Source organism: Calidris pugnax, unplaced genomic scaffold (genome assembly GCF_001431845.1).
Source record: "Calidris pugnax isolate Ruff unplaced genomic scaffold, ASM143184v1 scaffold56, whole genome shotgun sequence".
NCBI classification, from domain to species: domain Eukaryota; kingdom Metazoa; phylum Chordata; class Aves; order Charadriiformes; family Scolopacidae; genus Calidris; species Calidris pugnax.
The window spans coordinates 17547221-17566810 of record NW_015090839.1 but is presented as its reverse complement, the minus strand read 5'-3'; the positions used below and the strand labels follow the sequence as shown (position 1 = coordinate 17566810).

Genomic DNA, 19590 nt, shown 5'->3' with positions numbered 1-19590 from the left:
CTGCATTTATCTTTGAGCATAAGGAATGGGAACAGCAGCAGAAGGTTCTTGTGCTGAATTGTGGAGACTGGATGAAGCTTTATGTTGGGCTAGCATTATGACAGTTCAGTTGTGATCATGTGATATATTCTGAAGGATATATGGTGAAATATTAATTGTCTTTAAACTTGGCATTGATTAATCTCAGAGTTACTCTGGTATGGGTAAGTTACTGATTTTACGGAAGGTGATACTGGATGTGGGATAGTCATAGTCCTTTAGCAGTTAGTGCTTAAAATCTTGCAAGCTACATAGGGGTGAGCCTTGGAACAGACACTTTTTATTCACATATGCAATATGACAGTATTGTATTAATGCCTCAACATGGTGTTACAGAATGGTATTAAGACACCAGAGGTGCCATCTTAGAGTTGTAGTGAAGTTTGGTTTTTTTTGCAATTTTCTGAGACTTGTCACCTTATCAGTTCTAAAGAGAGGTATTTTTGACTTCCCAATAGGAAAAGGCAACAGAGAAGTAATTCAACCTTAATAAAACAGGCAGAGTAATAGCCTTCCTGTCATTTAATCTAAGTAGATTACAGGTAAGAAGTCTTCAGGGTCCTGAATTGCCATGCTGGTAACTGAAATAGATAGTTTTGCTGCTAGTGCTTTTAAATCATTCCAGTTGTTCTTTTCCTTGGAGCAGTAACAGACAATACTGCTGTAGTAGGAGCATACTCTTAAGTCAGCATGTTTTGAATTGTTTTCAAATGAGCAGTACTGTCTAATTAAGAGGTTGTGTAGCTATCCTCCGCACACGTCTTCGGGGTCTGCTTGTAATTTGGGAGAGAGAAGGAGCAAAAAATAAAAGGGAAGGATAAATATTTTATAACCTTAAAGCAAATGTAGCAGGTCTTGAAATTATTCTGGTAGCTATTTATCTTTCTGTTCAGATTGAGCTGTGCTTTTTCAGTAACAGCAAATCTTTAATGTGACTTTTGCAAGGGATGATTGCTCTGAGAAGTCTTAAGGAAGCAAACTAAGCTGATGTGTCCTGCTGTACAATAAGGGGCAATTCCCAAGACCCTTAAGATAACTGTGACTGTAAAGTGAAGGCTAAACTGAAGATTACTGCTGCCTACCACTTACCACTTTGCTATCTCTGCATATAGAGAGCATAGTATATGTTTTCCCAGCTCCGTGGAAATCTCCCCCTCCCCAGTAGCTGTCTACTCATAAGAGCTTCACCGTTTACTTTTGGAGGTAATCACACTGCTAACATGGTTCATTTTCACCCACCAACTTTCCCTTAATGTGCTGCTCTACTTACGGTATTTATCCTAACTGTGTATGTTGTACACATGGATAATTTAGGTACAACATACATTATTTGGTGGGTTGTGTTACGTAGCTGAGCATAGTATGGAGGAAGCAGATCAGAACAGACTGACACACTGAATTGCATCTCTGTTGTAAAACCATCTGGTTGTCTGTATTGACAAGTAGGATTCAGCTGTCTGGTTGCAGGTTCATAGCAGGGTGCTGCATGTGCCAGAATGGTTAATGGGGGGAAAATGATGGACTTTCAAGACAGCTGAGAACTGCACGGGATACTTTTAGTGTAATACCTAAAGCATGGTCATCGACCAACTGAACAAGTGCTGAATCAAGCTTAGACCTTGTGACCTTGCTATAGCAATATACTTTGGTGATGAGTAGGGCATCTCAGGTAGAGAATAGAGGAAAAATACATACCAAGGCAAAAAACCCTTGAGATAATAAAACTTTGAAATCCAGCAATGGAAGCCGTTTCAGAAATGCAGAGTGATTCTGGTGGAAATTAAGGATCATGAGCAACAACTTCTATATGCTCATATCCTCCTTTCTCTGTGAGGGAAGGATTGTAATGAATTGCATGTCTTATCAAAGAACAAGGCCAGTTAGTAACAGAGCTGGAAGATGTCTCATCTCCTAAGTTTTCTTTCAATAAGAAGTATGTTGATAACTGAACAGTAAAACTTTTCTGGGTGTTGATATGTCAGCGGGTTGTGCTGCTTACTAAAGATGTTTCTGATGTCATGCAAGTAGTCTGGGGAAAAATAGGATGAAGGTAATGAATACCTATGAATAGGGACTACTAATAAGCTCAGGTGTCTGGTGACATACCTTTAAATGCAGGTGATATCAAAATGGGGATTTGGTTTGGGGTTTTTGACCTGTTTGTTTCTGTGGACTTTGGGGGTTTTTTTCTGGAAGTAAAAGAGACAATGATGTTGATTTATGATTTTAGTTACCTATCTTTCCATAATCTAGAATTTATACTTTTAACTCTCTGTATTTCAATGGAGTGTTTGGGGATTTGGTTTGGGGTTTTTGACTTGTTTGTTTCTGTGGGCTGTGGTTTTTTTTTTCTGGAAGTAAAAGAGACAATGACGTGATTTATGATTTTAGTTACCTATTTTTCCATAATCTAGAACTTATACTTTTAACTCTCTGTATTTCAATGGAGTGTTTGGGGATTTGGTTTGGGGTTTTTGACTTGTTTGTTTCTGTGGGCTGTGGTTTTTTTTTTCTGGAAGTAAAAGAGACAATGACGTGATTTATGATTTTAGTTACCTATTTTTCCATAATCTAGAACTTATACTTTTAACTCTCTGTATTTCAATGGAGTGTTTTCTTTAAAGGAGAAATACTGGGCTTTATAGTATAGAGGCATGACTTTGCTGTTACAGTGACGTTAGCATATTATTGTTCCAGTGAGTGATCTTTGACTTCCATTGTTCATTAGTATTTCACATGGAAATGCTTTTGAAGATATTTTTTCCCCTCCTTCTGCTGAGCACTTCATTTTTTACCTGCCATGCTAAATTTGCCTTGGTTTAAAAAGAAAATCTGATTTTTTTGTTGTGCTTTCTATTATTCTGCATTCATAGCTGTTGGTTATCAGCAAAGGTCTATTGACTGCCATGGTTTAACAAATGAGAGGGACTTTTTGACCTTTTTTATATTTTAAGATGTTGCAAAATGTCTTGCTATGGGACGACTTCACATCTGTGTAATTAAGGTGGATACCCTAAGCAGAACAATAGAGAATATAGAAGAGGGGAATGAAAATTGGTTGTGAGCATGGTACATTTTGTCCCATCTTTCTACTATTTCAGTCTGAAAGCTCTGGTAGAAGGATACAAACAGTGGTCATCCAGTGCACCGAACCTTGGGAAGATCCAGAGAACTGCGCCTGCTTTTCCAGGATTCACCAGCTTAGCAGAGATAGGTAAAGAAATTCCCTGGACTTTGTATTCTCATCCCCACTTTCCTTCATGTTTGAATGAATGTTTCCTTTCCTGACCTCCACCTATTTTATTTCCCCTCTAGCTCCGTGCTACCTCTCAGCTCCTTTCCTGTTAATGATATTTAGATGTGCAGCATGGTTACACCTTCACCTGCAAGGAGAGATCCTTCTAATTTTCCTACCTTTTGCTCCTTACTCCCCAAGATGTAAATTTACTCTAGAAGTAACTGAGGTGTAGATTGCTTCTGAAATGCTGTTGTGCAATTGATCCCAAATAGATTAAAGTGTCACTAATTTCTTCCACTTTGATAGTGTTTCCAGCTACTTTCCTCGGCCTATCTGCTTTGGAGACAATAGACTGTGAGTATTTGGCAGGTGGTGATTGATGCTTGCAATGAGGACAGTTGCATCTTCTGAGGAAAAGCCTATTTTTGTAAGACAGCTAAATTTGCCAGTGGAAGTGTTACAGCCACGCAAAGTCTCTTTTCATTTGCTTTCCAGATGATGAAGACAGCGAATGTCTCAATGGGGAGGGCAAAGTGCACCCTTCGCCAGGGCACAATCAGTCATACCTCTGCATCCCATTTCAGAAGAATGAAGACTGGGATGGTCCTTCTAGTGATGCCAATGAGGAGTCCACCCCTGTGAACTCTGCTACTAGTACCCCGCAGCTGACACCCACCAACAGCCTCAAACGTAGTGGCTCCCACCACAAGCGATGCGAGGTTGCGTTGCTTGGCTGTGGAGCAGTGCTGGCTGCTGCAGGCCTGGGCTTTGACCTGTTAGAAGCAGGGAAGTGTCAGCTGCTGATTGAGGAGGAGCCAGAGGCACCCAAGGAAGAGAAGAAGAAGCGTGACAGCATATTCCAGCGAGCTGGGCGCCCGCGCAGGAGCACTAGTCCACCTTCCCGAAAGATCTTCAAGAAGGAGGATCCCATGTTGTTGCTAGGCGAGCCATCCACATCCCTCACCCTTCTTTCCCTGTCTTCCATTTCCGAATGTAATTCCACCCGGTCCCTGCTGCGCTCAGACAGTGATGAGATTGTGGTGTATGAAATGCCCGTCAGCCCGGTGACAGTCAAGGCTCCCTTGCCAGCCATTACCAACCCGCTAGTCAATGTCCAGATTGAGAGGTTCAAACAAGACCCCAACCAGTCCCTGACCCCCACACACGTGACGCTCTCTTCCCACACCCAGCAAAGCGGGCACAGGCGCACACCTTCTGATGGGGCCATCAAAGGGAATGGACTAGTTGTCAATGGGTGCCCAACCAGTGGATGCCCTTCCAGTAGCTGTTTAACTGGAGCACTGGGAGCAGGTAGGTTTTCAGCCTTCTTCCTTTTCCCCTTCAGAATAAAGACCCAAACAGTATAATTACTTGGTAGGAAGTAAATGCGTTACTTCTGCAGCCTCCATTGTGATGGCCAGCCCACAAGAAGAGCTTTTGGATGTTGTCTTTACACAAATAATGAACAGAATAATGCAGTAATGGTCTCTGTTCTGCATCTCTGCGCTAAGAAACTGAACTCTCTCTGCTCCCCTGCGCTGTGAGGCAGAGCATCGTATTGTTTCTTAGACAAAGATGGTACCAAAGTACAAATAATGCACATTTTTAGGAGTTCCTCAAGGAACTCCATCTCCATTGCCTTTATACACATTTTTGTATTGCTGTTACACTTTCAAAGTAATTTTTGATCTTTAAGGCAGTGAAAACTAGATCTTTAACACAGTTTGGGGATATGCCACTGTTGCTCTTATTCCTTTGCAAGCAAGAGGGATCTTCCTGGGTAGGTAGTGTTCTCACTGCTGCAGTCTTTAGGGGTGGCTGTGACTTGATAACTTCAAAAATACTTTCCTGTTTTCTTGCCCTAGTAATTCAGAGGAAAAAAAAAAAAAAAGACTAGAATAATAAATTAAAATCTGATTTTAATTAGACTTTTCCCAATGGTAAAACAAAATGTGAGGTTGCCTGTTGAATGGCAGTCTGCAGTAAAATGTGGGTTAATGCAGCTGAGAATACTCATTAAAATGATATTCATGAAAATTTAAAAGTTATTTTGTGTTTATTAAAAAACAAACAAACAAAACCCACAAAAATAACACCAAAAAAACCCCAAACCAGCACCCCCACTGTACCCCTCTAAACAAAAAAAAACAAAACAGGAAGCATCCACAGTAGGCAGTGTTAAATGGCTTGTCCAGGAGGCTGGTCCTGCCGCTACGCTGTGTCATGTATCCTGCTGTGCAAGTGTCTCCCAGATCCAGCCAAGCTGTTAAGGTGTAATGTGCCCTCTGAAGGATTTGGAGAATCCTCACCTCTGGTAGGAGGTTAAATCTGTGCTCTCCAGTCTGGAATCTGAAGAGAACAAATAAGAGAATTAAACAGAATTTGCTGCTTGTGGTAGGACATTCAAACAGGTGTCTTGCAATGTGTTAGGGGGAAAGAAGCCAATTATTCACTTCAGATTGGCGTAATCTTGAAGATACGGAGTTTGTAGGTTCTGAACGGAGGCTTTTTGCTTTGAAAATATTTTCACAGTATACATACAGTAACTAAGATCTGTTGGAACCATTTAGCAGTGACATCTAACGTGTTTCCCTCTTCTCTTACATTCTCTGTTTTGGATAGGTGTATTAAAAACACCTAGTCCAAGTAGAGATCCCAATGAGGTCCCTCGCCTGCCAGACCCCAACCTTGTTTTTCCTCCAACCCCAAGACGGTGGAATGCACAGCAGGACCCCACACTGGAAAGACCCAAGACATTGGAGTTCCTGCCCCGGCCACGTCCTGCAGCCAGTCGGCAGCGGCTTGATCCCTGGTGGTTTGTGTCACCCAGCAATGCCAAGGGTGAATCTTCTGCCAACAGTTCAAGTACTGATACTCCAAGCAATCTGGACTCTTGTTTTGCTAGTAGCAGCAGCACTGTAGAAGAGAGACCTGGACTGCCTGCGCTGCTTCCTTTCCAGGTGGGTCTTCCTGTAGAGGAGCGGACACTGTTGGACATAGATGCTGAGGGGCAGAGCCAGGACAGCACCATTCCGCTATGCAGAAGTGAACTTAACACACACAAAGCTGCAGCATATGAACTCAAGCAAGAATTCTGGTCTTAGTATGAAATCCACTGGGGACGGCGAGCCCCTCTAAATTCAATCCTACTTTTTGCACTGAGAATGCACTTTGAAGACAGATGAGATGGAGGGATGCTACAGAGATCATACGGTGCTGCCTCTGCTGAAGATGTGTTGTTGTTTGACTGCCTGATTTTTGTCTGCAGTTGGATGAAACTTGGCAACTCTGAGCTGCTGACTTTTGCTGTGGGGTTTTTCTGTAGTCTTCCCTGCCCTCTTGTTGCAATTTGAATCTGCAATGAGCTAAAATTATCATATCAAAGTCTTTGTTACTGACCTTGCAGGATTTGGCACTTGCAGTAAGTATATTGGTATCTATGCTGGTATTAATCAGTATTTTCAAAACTCAAATATTACACTACAGCAGACACCAGTGTTTGATGTTTTCCCAAGGAGTCCAGGACAGAAACAAGTAAATATCTGGAGAATACCTTCTCTGAAATGTATTCAGTTCATAAGATAGGCCTGGGAATCATGGTACCCCCACTGAAGGAGCAGAAGTATCTGTCTTACACTCGCTTGCCCTCTTTTGCTCATGTGATAGTGCAAGGTGGAACATTGCAGAGGAAGGGCATGGCATCTCAACTGATGGAGGTCTTTGAGAACAGACCAACTAGGCTGTTGGGAATGAGTAGGTGCAGTTGATCCTGGCTTCAAGGCAGGTTGGATGGACTTCAGTGAACTCTTGAGGTCCCTCTCAGCCCTATTTTTCTATGACCCTGTGCTTTCAAAAAGACAAGGGCTTTATGGTATGGCTGTTTATTCTAGCTTGCTTTTTTGTTTCAAACTTTGATTCCATCAGCCTCGTTTTCCCACTCCCTGTGTCCCAGGCTCAGTAGTCAAGCTGCTTCAGCTTTGGGAAGGGAATCAGCAGGAACTCTTTCTTTGAAGCTGTGTTAGCTTTCAGCAGTAAGTTAAGTGTCCCCTCGTTTTTTTCTTCCTACTTTTCTTCCTTTCTTATGCTTTTTAGGAGTGGTCCTTGAAACCCAAGACTGTTCTTATGCACACTGATAATTGTTTATGGCTCTTTTGAAACTGAGGCTTGTGTTGGATTGTGCAAACAGGAATCCGAACATCTGAATTCTGTTTTATTTTGTCACTTACTCACTGTGTGACCTTGGGCAAATAATGTAACCTCTGTGCCTGAATTTCCCCATCTGTAAATAATAGGGATAATACCTACCTCACAGGGGGAGGGGTTGGGACAGAAGTAATAGGTATAAAGTCCTTTGAGATCTTTGAGTGAAAGGCACTATAGACATGTAAAACTTTATTCTTGTTCAAATATGTAAAAACTCCTCATCCTGGAGCAAGAACCTGTCTTGAAGGAGGAGGTCACACAGATCAGGTGTGCCTGTGCTCACAGCTTTCTGCACAGAGGCTGCCAGGGTGTCCGTGTCTCTGCAGGTGCATCTTAATGGCTTTGGTGACAGCTTCACTCTTTCCCAGTTTTGGCAAGATAAATAAGGTGCGTGGCCTTTATGCGAGTGTAATAGGGTAGTCTGCTTTATTGCAGGGTACAGAGTGTCTGTTCATTCTTTTTGTACAGATCTGTGCTCGTTTTGCTAATGGACTGACCATTTGGGTGCAAATAACCAATTTGAAAGTGCTGCCAATGCAGCGCTCAACCTGTTAGGGAAGTCCAGTCCCTAGGCAGTGAAGATGAATACTTTCCTGCAGCTGTCAGCACAGAGAACCTGAGTGTTTAGATGTTTGTAACCTCATATTAAAAACCAGCATGTGTGGGGAAGTACTGTACTTAATTTTCTTTAATTCTTTTTGAGGTCTAGAAACCAGCATGTTGCCATTAGTCAAGTGCACCCTTTATCTCAAGCGGTTGCAGTATGCTTTCGTGTAGAAAGGTCACTCATTTCTTGTTTATCATGTTCCATGAAATGTGTTTAATGGCAGAAGTACTTTTTACTTTCCTATTGAATGCTGCAGAGCTGGCCTGAATAACGCCGTGCTAGCTGCTGAGGCTGGATAGGCTATTGACTGTGTAGACAAGGTATTCTGGGGTGGGGCTAAGATGCTTACGTTTCCAGCACTTTTGTTAAATGTAAATCTTTAACATTGTTGATTTCTTAAGCATTCATCCTATTGCTTTCCATTTCTGAAAACTCAGTTTGTGATCCTGAAACTAAAAAAAGAAAAAGGCAAAACCTATCCAAACAGATGGTTCATTTCGATTGTGGTGTAGAAATAAGTGCAAGGAAAGCCCAGTCAGAGGGACATGAAGCAGGAGATTAAAATTATGTGGTTTTCCTAGTCTGTCTTACTATTCTAAAAAGTCTGAAACAAAACTGGATGAGCTGTTCTGATATGTAATGTTTTCTATGCCAAAAGTATAATTACAAAAGTCATAGCAAGCATCCTCTGCTTTGCAAAGACATCATCTGGAATAGCTCCATTCAATCAGAAATCTTTTAACACCCATTTACCTGTGTGGAATGGGAGGTTACATTTCTAGGTCACATTGGTTTAACTCAGACCACTAAGCTTCCTCATAGTTCATGAGTTGCTTTCATCAAGTAAGGTTTCTGTCAAGTTTCCAGCAAGCAAGACAGCTCCAAAGCCAAGTTGTTCTGGCACGTCTTTTGCTTTGGAAAGTTGAGGATGAGCTATCAAAACCCCTTCCCCCTATCTCCCCTTGAGGTAGTCACTTGGTGAAGGTGGAGTGTAGCTGACCTATTAGAGGTATTATGCTCTAGAGAGCATTTTTCCTAACACAAAATGGACATTGCTACATCAAAGGAACTGGGCAGGATTGATGACAAGGGGTCAAGGCTCTAGATCAGGGTTTCCAACATAGGTATTCCCTGTTGCAAAGCTGCCAGAAAGACTAGGTGGAAGCATAATTTGGGTTTGTGTGGGTTTGGTGTGGTGTTTTCTTTTGGATTTGTTTGGTTTTGTTTTTTTTTTTTTTTTAAACAGTCCTTGGATGCAATTACCTTCATTGAACCTAGCATGTGAAATAAAATGAGGTAGTCTTTAAGCACCAACCCATAACTGTCTTCCAGTCGGGAGCCCTGTGACTAACCTCTGAGGTATTGGGCAAGAGCAGTCTGTTGCTATCATTTCAGCAGGTGGTGGGGTATTCTCTGACAGGCAGAGGGGGGCTCTCAAGGCAAAGAGTTGTCTGGGGTTTTACCTTATGTGTCCCAAAAGCTGTTGCAACTGGTGTCCTGAGGCCAGAGGCTCTGTGGGTGTTTGAGCTAGATCCTAACCTCTCCCATCCTGGCTTGATTTCTCTCCTTCCTTAATCTGTTGGGTTTTTTCCTTCCCAGCTGTGGGAGCTGAGGTGCTCCAGATCTCCAACAAGAGGGCTTCACTGTAGTCCACAAGACACTGAGAAGATACGAGCCAGTCAGCTCACAAATCTTTTTTTTCTACTGGTTACTGGTATTCCCATTTGTCAATGAGACAAGTTTCATAATTATGTTAATTGACATACCTTTCTAGCAGTGTTCTTGAGGAAGATGGTGAAAATCTTGCTATAAAAAAAAAATCTAATAAATATATTGTTTCTTAAATATCTGAATAAGTTGCACTTTTTTCTTTCTGAGAAAATGAGAAAAAGATAAGAAGAGAGCACAAAATCACTGAGCAGTCTCAAACATAATGACAAAAGAATGGGGTAAAATATGTTAAAGAAGTGACAAATTTTTTAACTGATAGTAGTAAGATTGTTGCTGAGAATTTTCTGTTCTGGAAATAGATATGTATTTTCTTTCAAATAGTCAGCTGGCAGTATATATTACTAATTTATGTTACTGATGTGCTGATTTAGGAAATAGAAAAAAAATTGCCAGCCCTTCAAAATATGCTGCCCTTGTAGCCTGTTTGTTTTTCCTGTAAAGTTGGAAGGAAAGCACAGACATAGCAACCAGTGCAAAAATGACAAATTCTTTGATAAATTTCTACTGGTTTCACAGAAGTTGAGTGTGGGACAGGTAGAGAGAAGAAAGCTTTTGTGTCAAAACTAAAGTGATAATAGTTATGGATTTTTTCTAATACTGTTGCTTCCTATGGACTGCACAGTGCTCTGTTTTGCCAGCAAGTAGTCTTATCTCCCTTCAATACTCTTTAGAGGTGCAAATGTAACTTTTTATGGGTTTGGTTTTTTCCATGAGATTATTATTGCAGTGGGTTGATGCCCAGTATGGGGCAGGGAACCTCAGGAAAATATTCTTTTTGTAATGGTTTGAAAATACTCATTTTGTTAGAGAAGTGAATTTTTCATTATTGATGTGGAAAGACCAGTTCTGGTTTGGCATGCTTTTATGATGAAGTATTTTTCTGTACCTCTAGGAATGGGAGTAGTTGTCTTCCTCTTCATAGCATGCTGCTATTTTAAGACTTTATGGACAAGACTGCATAGAGATGTTACTTCGATTTTTCGTGATGCCGGATACCTCTCTTTCTGTTGAAGGTGAGGCAGTAATGGTCAAGTAAATAAAGGTGTTTGTCATCCAGAGTATTCTGTTAAATAGAAAATGACAGGAAACCTTCCATCGTGAGTCACCTTTCTATCTTGACCTTAACTTTTATTTGAAACTTAATTCATCTCTGTGGGATGAATATGGGAGCTGGAGTCCCATTAGATTTATGGAACCAAACCTAATACTGTATCCCAAAATTCAAGGATAGTCTGTTACTTTTGTAAGTCATTTTAAGCTAATATCACGGGGTTTGTTTCTTTTGGGGTTTTTGAAACCTCTCTTTGTGGAAGAAGTGCTTACTGCTTTCTAACCTTTTCCATGCATTTAGGAAATATTCTCAAGAGCTCTTATCAACTCTGTGGCAAATAAGGCTTTTATCTTGCAGGGTGATACAGGTCCTCCTTTTGGTTTCACTTTTTTCAGCTCGAGACAAGGATGCCTATATTTAGAAATGAAGTTTTCTGATCCTTATCCTATCACTGCAAAGCAGTTTCTTAGCTTTTATATTTATAACTCACTCAAGTCTATAATTTGGGTAAAACTGGACAGTAAGAGTAAGGGGATAGGCATGTGTAAAACATACTTGCAAACAAGCAATAAATAGAGCATGTATGTACAAAGAGAACGAAAACATGCTGTCACAGAGGGTAACCAAATTTTAGACTTCACAGACATCTGGTTGATCATATAATTAAGATACTTTTAGGAAAGAATGCTGCCTTATGCTATTCTGTTAAATTAAATTTCCTATTGTAGGATTAGAATATGGTGGTTTGCACAGCCAGTGGTATTGTATCTGGCTGGACAGGAAAGGATCTTTAACCAAATTTTTTGTCTTTTTCCATTTCCAATCCAGTTTGTGGTTTAGATTTTCCTTTTTTTTTTTTTGTGGTTAACAAACAAAAGAGTCTAGAGAAGAACTTATGTTTATTGTTTCCTCAGCCCTGCTTTCACAGTTTCATGAGGCAGTATGGAAAAGCATTTATGGCATATTCTGCTGCTCCCTCTATTGAACGCGCTGGTAGAAAATCACATGCTGTAGTTAAAATGTGCATTTGCTTTTGTTTTTTCTCATGCTCAGCTTTTTTAAGCAGCTTTGCCATTGATCAGAGATTAATACAGTTTCTGAAATGACCTACATCAGCTTTATTTTTGTATCTTAAAAGTAGTCATTCCCAGGCTAAGCGGTGTGTGTGTTTAATTAAGAGGTAATTTCCCACTGGTGACTGGGTGGTGGGTCTGATGCAGCTACTGGTATCATTGTTCCTGTAACAAAGATCTCCCTTCTTTTGCACCTGGGAAGTCTTCAGCATTTCATCTGTGTTTGTAGACAAGAAACAAGCTTCATCTCCTGCTGTACTTGAGTGAAAAATCTTTTTTTCTTTGGTTCTAAATGGCTAGGAACATAATTTTCCTACTGAGGAAGGTTCCTTGAACTGTTTGGGTTTTGGTTTGTTTTTTTCAAGCCTGTGAAATACCTGTGTATGTGTTAGGTGCATCCTGTGTTCCTAGGTGCCTTCTCTCTCACATGCCTCCTTGCTGGGTCCTGAGGTGGCTTTTTGGAGGGAACGCCTGGTTGTAGTTTCCGGTTCTGTAGCTTTTTTCATCACACATCAGGCCAAATACCAGCACAATAAACAATTCATATCCTCCCATTTACTGATGTGCATACACCCCTGTGGAAAGAAGTGCGCTATCGCTGGTTCTCCTCATCTCTCAATTAGAATTCTGCCCCATCCCATCTTTGTAGGTTGTTAATTCTTGTTGCCATAGTACCTGGGGACCTGAGACAAAAACCAATCCTTGTTTTCAGTGTGCTTTGACCTAAAAATGTTTCCAGGCTAGAAGTATAAAACTCAACTGGGAGAAGTTAAAGCAGAGGTTGGCAGGAAATAGCGAATAAAAGAGTGAAATTATCCTTCTTAAGCAGTCAGAGGACAGAGGGGTACGAGCTGCTTGGTAATTTCTTGGCATCACAGGTAAGTAATTTGAGGAATGTGTAGTTACTTAATTTCTGGTTGGCTTGTTTTATTTTACTACCTCATTTCTAGGGATGGAATTGGGAAGAAAGCATAAGTTTGGGTAAGAATTGTTCTAGGTAGGCAATTAAAACTGGAATGATGGGAGGACAGAGGCAAACACTTGTATTTGGCTCTAACGTGCAAATTCCTGATGGAATAATAAAGCCAGCAATTCAGTTTTCTAAGATTATACTTGCTTTTACTATGTCTATCTCCAAAATAAACAATTAATAACAAGGCAGGGCATTTTTATTGGTGGTTTCTGACCTGTGGAAGAGCTGATTGTCCACAGACCAAAAAGGTGGTAATTTCATATTGGTTGCTACAGCTTTTAAAAGTGAATGTCTGTTTTTTAGAAAACAGATTATTTTTTTTTAATATTCTCATGTGCTCTTAAAGTGCACCTACACACAATCCTGACTGTTTCCCTGTATTTGCAGAGTTGTTTTCCTAATGTACCCGATCCTAGTACAGTCCTTATTGCATCTGAATGCTAATAATGTGCAGACAGCCCAATGTGGCTAATACTAAGAAACCTCGACACGTTTTTAGTGTGTAATGTAGTGGGTTTATAAGCTCAGCTTGAAGTGTGCTACTGTTAGACCTGTAGCTGAGGGGTCAGATGGATGCACAGCTAGCAAAAGGGTGCTTAGAAGAAATTTGCAGGAGGGATGCCAAAGTTTTATTTGCTTAAAATAAATGATTTGAAAAGCAATCATGGGGGAAGGGGCAGGCTTCATTATTCATAAATACTTTGCTACGGCCTTGTCCATGCTCAAATTCTAGCTGCCAGGATAGCTAGTGAGAATCTACATTGTGTTCAAAAGTTGTTGGTTGAAACTCCAACGTAAGACTAGAATAATGCATTTTATATATGCTATTTCAGATTGATTGACACTGTCTCCCTGTTCTACTGTGATAGTTCCAATATAGCATTTTCTAAAGAAGAGATGTTGAGGTTGGGTAACGCGAACCTCCTTGTCTTGAAGAGAGATACATGGGTTTGAGAAAGAAGAAACATTGCTCTAGCCATGTCCTGGTGCTTTTGTGTCTTGCTCTCTTGGCAGCAGAGGTTATAATAGAGCAGGAAGACATGCTGGTGTTTTTCCAAGCTTCATTGATAAGAAGACTGCTAACAGCAGATTTCAGTATATAAATGAACAAGTTCTTTGGGAATGCTTGTATTTAGTTTCTCCTTATTGAGTTTCAGAACAAACCTGGCCTCTGATTACTGTTTGGTGTAGCTCAGTTGCACACTGAGCTTCTTGAGTTTATCTACATCTGGAGGAGAACTGAGCTTCTCCCTTGGGTTCTTCTGGAATTTATGGATGTGGCCACTTCTCAACTTGTGTAATGTGTTTTCTCCCAGGCTCGATCTGTGTCACGAAATGACTCGACTGATTGCCCAGATATTCATAGCAGGCTTGTTCTTCTGCCTTGCATGCCTTAGTGAGCAGCTCTTACGGTGTCAACAGGGTTAGCATTTGTGTCCAAGTTTGGGCAGCTAATACCTCTGAGCTGACTGTTCTCACTGCATCTCAAGCAGGTGTTACTGCATCAGTTCTGCCATTGCTCTGTTTTTCAAGGTTATCTTGACAACCATAGCATCCTGTAATCCTAGACAGTAAAGAATAAAGCCACAGCAAAAAAAAAAAAAAAGCACAGGAGTGTTTGCCGGTTGAACGGTTTGAGTTTGGCCACTGGTCTTGGCAGGGAGTAAAATCCATTCTCGTGCAGCATAGGTCTCTTTGGGGGATGGCTACATTTGAAGTGGAGAATATACCTAGATCCACTTAAAGTCAGTAGGTAGCTGTGCCCCTTATATTTGGCAGTTACAGTAAGAAGTCACATCAAGCCAAGAACATCTACTAATAAAAGTTCATATTTAGGGTAATTAACTTTCAAGTGAAAAGGGAAGAGGCCTCAATGCAAGTAAGCTCATCATCACGTTCTTAACCATCACTGAAGTCGATGGAATGTATCTGTGGGTCAAAACGTACGAGACCCCAGTTCAGCAAAGCTCTTTAAATCTAAACTGGGGGATTGTAGAGATTAATGGTGAAAGACCGAGCTCTATTGATTGTCAGAGGAAAGAGTCGATTTACATGAGGAAAGAGTTTCCTTCACAAGCCTCTGAGTAAATGCTGGTTTTATTGCTGACTCCTGTGGCCTTTCCATGACTGCACATGCCATGCCTCTTTGACTGCTAGTTCTTACCGTAAAACAGGGTAAGCTTGGAGAATGTTTTCTGACACAGGAGGAAAGATCAACAACTTCTGCATTAGCAGATTGCCAGCAGTAAAGGGGCCGTACGTGGTGTGGGGAGGTCGTACGTGCAAATGTCAGTTTAACCTGAGGCCTTTCCTCAGGTGTGTTTTCTCATTTCAAAAATGCATCCCTCCAGGCTGGTGAACAGACCTGACAAGTTCAGCAGTGATCAACATCCACCACTGTTACTAGAGTTCATGGGTTCTTGTTTATCAGCTTGTTTATCAGTTCCTGCCGTGTTGGCACAGCGCTTTGTGCTGGTATATATGATTTCTTTGTCAAAAATTCAGGATAAGCTGGAAATATCTGAGATATTTTGCCTGACTTCAGTTGGCAGGCTTATATGGAGTGGGCCAGGCAACAGTGGTGGAAAAATCAGGGAAAATACCTGTGCTTTTAAAAATGTCTCCTCTGTGGCTTTGAAAGTCCAAGAATTTCTCAGCCAGAGAATGTATTTCCTCCTCCTTTTTATAAGCTACTTCTTTCTTTTGCCTTATTAATTGTGGATCTGCTCCTGCTTCTATTTAAAGCCAGATGCAAAAATCAGTGACCTGACTTTCCTAGGTATAATGTTGTAAATCTGAAGAACCAGGTGAGTAGATTACTCTAGTGTAAGATCATGCCCCCATGTCTGTTCTTTTTGAGATACAAGATAGTTCCTGCCGTGTTGAAATCACTGTGTGGAGGGTGTTGGGTACTTCATAAGGAACTCCAAACTCTGCAGGACTGGGATTCATCTTACAACTTAAGTATTTCAGTCTGATTTTGGAGACCTCTGTATGTCTTCTCTTCTGTTCGTGGTGTTCAAAAGTCTGTTGCTATGGAAGTAGCACCTGAAGGTATGTTTTGCCTGAAGAACCTGCAATGAAGCAGTTACATTAGCAAATGGTAACGTACCCCAGAGTTGAGTAAAATAACAGAGGCCACCAAGTTTTTCTTGTTCGTGTGATGAAATGTTGTCAAATTAAGTGATTTGTTGGAGCCTTCCTTTAACTTCTGTACAGCAGTAAGCTTAGAGGAAAAGAAGATTGCATTATTTTTTAAAAAGCTTTATTTGTGACCCGGACTTGTTGCCTCTGACCCTCTTGGGCTTAAATAGTTAAATTATATTAATGTCCAGTTTGTTTCACTGTAGGTAACACATCAACTGAATACTCTTGTGCATAATCTACTGTATCTTTCCTCTGTTCTGTGTCAATGTATTATGTGTATTTGGATTACAGTTCTTTTTTGTATTAAATTATTTTATGTTATAGAACAATATTTAAGTGAAGCAAAGAGCTAATGGAAGTTGTTGGCGTTTTGGGATTTCTTTTCTCTTTGCTCTTTTTTTGGATGTACTGTAAATTGTAAACCAAGGATGCCAAGCAGGCTTGGTTCAATGGCTAAAATTATTGTATTACAGTGTAATGCTGATCTAGGCCTTGTCTCAACACTAGAGCACACAGACTTGAATAAAACTGTTATAAAAGTGAGTGTCTTCAGGCCTTGAGTTCTTGGGTTTGTGCTTCAAGTAATTTTGAGCAGGTATTTAGAATAGCGATGGCATTACCTTGCTCTGGGTGGGTTTGTGCTTCAAGTAATTTTGAGCAGGTATTTAGAATAGTAATGGCATTACCTTGCTCTGGGAAACTCAGAGTTTTTCCCAGTGCCAAAAGAAGTTTGTTTTTCTTTGCCAGTCATCTGGGTCCTGCTCAGCTGTTCCAGCTCTGGGTCCACCTCAGGGTTTTTGAAACCTGTTTTTGCAAAACCCCAGACAGCTTAGTATCAATCTTGGCACGTGATACCTGTCTGCTAACCCCCTTCTGGCTTTTTTCTGAACAGGGTAATTAATTGCAAGCCTTTTTTTTATTATGCCTAATATTTCTGTTCTGTTAGCTTAAGAGTTTTCTGCTCTTTATTTAGTATCCCAGCCGGAATGTGAATCCGAATGCCTGGATGTGGAGCTAATGCAGTAACACGTTTTGTGCATGATGACATTTAACAGATGGTTTAGATTCACTCCTGATGCTGTGCCTTTGTCCCTGCCGCATCGTTCGGTGAGACACACACGGTTGCCTGAACAAGGATCTTTCCAAGCTGTCTTTCAGCTACTGTTGGTGTGAAAGCCAGAACACCGTGGGCTTGATTCCTAAGTTGGGTGTTTCATTCCTGGGTTGTGCCTTTGCTCTCCTCTGCCACCATCATTTCACATTCCTCTGCTTTGCCCTGATGAAGGACTACGTAATGCAAGAACTTAAGTTTCATCATTTCCATTGAAAGGAATTTTTTTTCTCATGTGGTTACGTGCAAGAAATCCTACATCCTTCCAGAAGAGATGGAGATCTAACGATGCATAGGTAGAGTATCGTTAGCCATATATTCCAGGCAAACTGCAGTAGTGATGGGGGTTCTTGCAATAGGTTGGGAGGAGAGTGGACAGGCCATAAATTAAGTTTAATTAGAAATAACGGCATGCAAAACGAGTCGCCTTTTCACTTCACTGAATTTCACTGAATTTTTAGAGTTGGAAGGGACCACAGAGATCATCTAGTCCAACTCCCCTGCCAAAGCAGGACCACCCAGAGCTTGTCAGAGCATGTTACTCAGGAGCATCCAGGCGGGTCTTGAAAATCTCCAAAGAAGGGGACTCCACACCCTCCCTGGGCAGCCTGTGCCAGGGCTCCGTCACCCTCACCGTGAAAAAGTTCTTCCTCATATTCAAGTGGAACCCTTTATGTTCCAACTTGTGCCCATTGCCCCTGGTCCTCTCACTGGCAACTACTGAAAAGAGTCTGGTTCCCTCCCTTGTTTTAACATAAGGTGTCTTGCAATGGGTTATCTTTCAAACTCTTTCCCCTCCCTCCCCCCAAATCCTGAACGCCTCAAACTAAACCCCATATTTTATTTCTACCTTCTGTAGTGTTTTACGGAGTAGGATCCTGTTCTAAAAGAATCAGATTTTCAATTTGCTCACCTGTCACAAGCAGCAGGTTACCATCGTGTTCAAGCTGGCCCCATCAGGAGCCCAACTCCAGATCTTTCCCCTCCCTCCCCCCAAATCCTGAACGCCTCAAACTAAACCCCATATTTTATTTCTACCTTCTGTAGTGTTTTACGGAGTAGGATCCTGTTCTAAAAGAATCAGATTTTCAATTTGCTCACCTGTCACAAGCAGCAGGTTACCATCGTGTTCAAGCTGGCCCCATCAGGAGCCCAACTCCAGATGCATGGTGGCAGATAAATTTCCGCCAGCAAACACAGCCTGTGTAGAAAATGGCAGGTCCCTAGGGCTGAAAATAGAAATGCAACTAGAAGTTGGGAATACAGCTAGAAGCAAGGGAATGTAACCACTTCTATCGGAGAGGGAGGATCCTAAGTGAAAGCCGCCCGGGTCAGCATGGGTACAGAATAAACACCCCAGCAGATGTTTGAGGCTTTGTAGTTTTCCGGTTGTTGATGTGTCGGCAAGGGCTGGGTGTACAAATTATACAGCACGGATCTGAACGTAGGCCTTCAGCTGTAAATACACTCAGACGAGGAAATCACGTGTCAACATGATCATGTTCCTCAGATGGCATGTGCTGGACTAGCCCATGTAGGCAGTGCTCTGAAAGCCCACTGCATACCTTGGTGTAACTTCTGACAGCCTTCCAAGGCTACCCAGATCAGGAAGAAAGAGCCCAGATTTTTCTATGTGTTGCAGTTGCAGCTAATATGATAAATTAATTCATTGTTTCCAGAGAAATGTACTTCTGACAGCCTTCCAAGGCTACCCAGATCAGGAAGAAAGAGCCCAGATTTTTCTATGTGTTGCAGTTGCAGCTAATATGATAAATTAATTCATTGTTTCCAGAGAAATGTTGAGATGCTTGGCCCTTCTTACACGAAATGAAAGAGGCTGTCCCACTGAAGCTAGGCTTTGCCAGAACATAATTAATTACAACATAAGAGGTTGGCAGGCAAATTGGTATCAGGGTCAAGGAGACCAGGCTTTAGAAAAAATGCTGGAGTGAAAACGGCAACAACAGACATCGGAGTATCTTCACAAGGGTTAACAAGCTTAATCTTCATGCTGGGACACAAATGACACTGCAGTTTGCTGGGGGAACAACTGTGACTAAGGATGAGCAAAGCTGCGGGGCTTTCAAGTAGACTTCAATGTGTTTGTGGCTCTTCAGTACTTAATCTGAAACCTTATTAAATAGTATGTGATTCACTTTCTGTTAAGTCCTCATTAATTTAACAAAGAACAAATCCAAGTGGAATGAAAAGAGGCAGGATCAACTGATAGCTCTCCAACACAAAGTAGAACAAAACCATAATCGCGTTACTAAATATAACCAAAGCCCCTACACTTCATGCCTGCAAAATTCGCTCTGAAGTTTATTCCTTTCTATGAAAGTCATGCTGTAATATCTTAACTTTAATAAAAAAGCATGGATTTGGATACTCAAAAAAGCGTGAATGGGATTACCTGT

General features: G+C 41.2%; 1 protein-coding gene across 2 annotated transcripts in view; it reads left to right on the top strand.

Annotated features, from left to right (window-relative positions):
* The window catches only part of MAP3K9 (mitogen-activated protein kinase kinase kinase 9), a 55223-nt gene extending 38620 nt beyond the window's left edge, over positions 1-16603 (top strand). Inside the window, exons 8-11 of one of the 2 annotated variants that reach the window (XR_001412024.1) lie at positions 3141-3253; positions 3773-4588; positions 5900-6698; positions 9687-16603. Coding sequence is in view for 1 of the 2 variants with exons in the window: in XM_014941922.1 (XP_014797408.1) it covers positions 3141-3253; positions 3773-4588; positions 5900-6381 (1411 nt within the window). In the remaining variant the exon portion in view is untranslated. Of the gene's footprint in view, positions 1-3140; positions 3254-3772; positions 4589-5899 lie in introns of both variants that reach the window. The other variant, XM_014941922.1, reaches the window with a different exon arrangement.
* The last annotated feature ends 2987 nt before the right edge of the window (positions 16604-19590 follow it).